This window comes from Parasteatoda tepidariorum, chromosome 10 (genome assembly GCF_043381705.1).
Source record: "Parasteatoda tepidariorum isolate YZ-2023 chromosome 10, CAS_Ptep_4.0, whole genome shotgun sequence".
Classification (NCBI taxonomy): Eukaryota; Metazoa; Arthropoda; class Arachnida; order Araneae; family Theridiidae; genus Parasteatoda; species Parasteatoda tepidariorum.
In genome coordinates, this window is record NC_092213.1 from 86,092,301 (window position 1) to 86,095,371 (window position 3,071).

Below are 3,071 nucleotides of genomic sequence, written 5' to 3' on the forward strand. Positions count from 1 at the left end.
TGTGCTTGACATTTATTAATTTGGTTTTATCACTTTTAATCAAATATGCTTCAATTTTCAAACTTAAATTTTATTATTTTTGTTTTAAAGATGCCTTCTGATCTTAAATAGTTTAAGTTGGAGGATATTCTTAGAAGCTATTAGTGTAGGCTTAGCAATAAGAGAGAACAATCGAAATATTTCTCGTCGCTGTTTAGGGTAACGTTACTGGTGAATCGTTACAGCAGGTTATGCACAGTATATTTTACTGTTTGTAATTTATTCAAATATAACTATTCTTTCATTTTGCTTAAATGTATATGTTTCAACGTTGCAGTATGCAAGCTGATTAGTTGAGTAAAATGTTCATAATTTCTCTTATGAATAAATCATTGAAAATTGAAATATCTTTAAAATAGCAATTTTGCTTTGAAATTCTACTATAGCTGCATGCTTATCGTTTGCTCAGATATTTGTTGCAAAGTTTATATTGTTGTTTATAAGTCAAAATATGTATAATAACACTGCATTTTAAATCTGATTTTTTTTTTTAAAAATCTGATTAACTTGCAATTTCTTTTTCTTACATATATGCATATATATATATATATTTACAGAGCTTATCAACTGTTCCCTGATATTGCTGAGATGACCTAGGCTGTAAATAGCACATGTGCAGCAGCGATGAAGAAGTGACTAGCAAGTTACTGCTCAGTTCAATTTTTATTCTTTTTTTACACTCAATCGAATAGAACAAATTACAATCAATCTGCTAGTCACTTCTTCTGCAAGTTCTGAATTCATACCATAAAGAAAAAGTAATCTCTCCTAATAAACTACAGCATTTATTCAATTGTTGATAACAATAGTTTGTTCGATATTTGATAATTGAAAACTAGTAACTGTACTAGCTCACTTTTTTATGTTTGATCACACTGCTATTTTCACTACGTGTTATTTTTTCTCAATTTACCCACGTCAATTGCTAAGCAGATTGATATTACTTATTAAAATATTGAATAGAATTAAATTTAACCCGATTTCAAGTTTATATGACAATTTGTTTCAAGGTTATGAGCATTTTTATGCAGCTGTTTATAGTTCACTACTTCAAAAATTAGCGACTTTCGGAAATCTTAAATGTTTTAGAAATACGCCAGTATAGTTTCTTATGCAATTTTAATGCTGAATTGAATAAAATCATTTGCAAATAAAGACATTTATTGTTAAAAGTAATATGCAATTTTTTGAATTTCATCTTATGGGATGTGTTTTTATATTTAAACAAATGTTTGTGACAACTAGCTATTAGTTTTATTCTGCTTGGTATTATAAATTATATATGAGATATTGTACTCAACTTATATTTTAAAAGTATTATTTCAAATCATTCTCTCTTAGACATTTTCCTCACATAAAATTACTCACAACTTTAAAATAAATGCTCCTTATCAACTTGTAATTTGTTCTATTCGATTGAGTGTAAAAAAAGAATAAAAATTGGTACATAACTTTAAAATTTAATTTATTAGACGATTGTTGATTCTTGATTACATTTATTGAAAAATATTAAAATAACTATTTTTCATTAGAAACTCTTATGTGATTGACAATAACGGAAGTCCTTTTCAGAATTAGCGTCTAAAATTAAAGAATAAGCTATTAGTTTCATAAAAATCTGACAAAAAGTTTAAAAATATATAGACTAGGTTTATTGAGTTTAAAGATTTGTAAGAAAGAAAGAAAATATAATTATCAAACTTACAAGTACCATAATGATACCAAATGTATAGAAAAATACAAAGTGTTAAAATTGTATATTAAGATTGGAATTATATCTTTGAATTTCTGTAAATGTTGTTAATGGTAGTACTGACTTCAGTGTACTTTATTTTGTGGCTGTGGTACCTGTCATGCTTTTTAGCTATAAGGATTGAATAGAAATGGCAGAAGAGTACTACTACTATTTATCTGAAAAAGAAAATTAACTTCATCCAGTTAATTTAAATCATAAAAAAAATAATTTCTAATATTTTAATAGTTTAAAACTTGCCACTATTATTGTAAATATGCCTTACTTACTAATTCATTTTTTTTTTCTTTTAGGTTCCAATAATTACAAGTTTCAGCAGACAGACGGAAACAGTATTTAAAATAATTTTGTTGATTTGTAAAAAAATTAAATTTTAGTTTTAAATAAAAGTATTTGAATTTCAGCGGACTAATTATTTAAATTTGTAGTTTTATATCTTAAGAAATTCAAGCACATTATACAACTATTTTCTAAAAATATGAGTTCCCATAGATAGGTTTTACTAATTGTAGAGTTTGGATAAGTGTTATTTTAAGATGTCAATCTATTAAAATTACAGAAGAATTATGCATTTAAAACCTTCTTTTATAACTTAACAAAAGAAGCAATTACTGCCGAAGGTTTAATATTAAAAACTTCAGATTGGTAAATGGAGATCTCTACTATTGAAAAAATGTAATCACATACATTATTCTTCATATAATATAAATAATATCTTTATATAGTTTTTTTTTTATATAGTGAGGTTAAAAATTAATCAAATAGGTGAACACCTCACATTCGTAAGTACTGAAAAAACAGCTTTAGGTTGAGCTACAAGCCTGAAGTGTAAAATGTCGCATCTTTGGTTGATAAATTAGTAGATACTTCTAAAAATACAAAAATATATACTTCAGGTTACGAAATGATAACTTAAGGCAGAACATGGAACACATGACGTTAATAAAAAAATGACCTTTCCAAGTGCTGCAAATACACTTCAGGTTGATTTATAACAACCAGAAGTGTAAAACGACACACCATTGGTTGATAAATATATACCTCTACAAGTGTAAAATTATATACCTGAGGTTGAAAAATAATCACCTGAATTAGAACAAAATACGTCCCGCAGTGGACTGATCGTTAAGACACGGTTCCCAGCAGATCACCGAAGTCAAGCATCACTGGCTACGGTCAGTGTGCGGGTGGGTGACCACTTGGATCAGTCTGCGTAGGGACCGAGGGTGTGCGGTATTGGTCCTCGTTAAACTGTGCTACCGTAAAGTGCTCGACTTCG

General features: G+C 27.7%; 2 protein-coding genes across 2 annotated transcripts in view; both read left to right on the forward strand.

The window, feature by feature from the left end:
• Positions 1 to 2,095, forward strand: part of LOC139426911 (uncharacterized) — a gene marked incomplete in the record, with an annotated part of 50,827 nt that extends 48,732 nt beyond the window's left edge. Inside the window, 1 exon segment of the mRNA XM_071187050.1 lies at positions 2,086 to 2,095. Within this exon segment, the coding sequence (XP_071043151.1) occupies positions 2,086 to 2,095 (10 nt within the window).
• Positions 1 to 3,071, forward strand: part of LOC107456081 (spindle E) — a 153,037-nt gene that overhangs the window by 18,998 nt on the left and 130,968 nt on the right. The window lies entirely within an intron of this gene.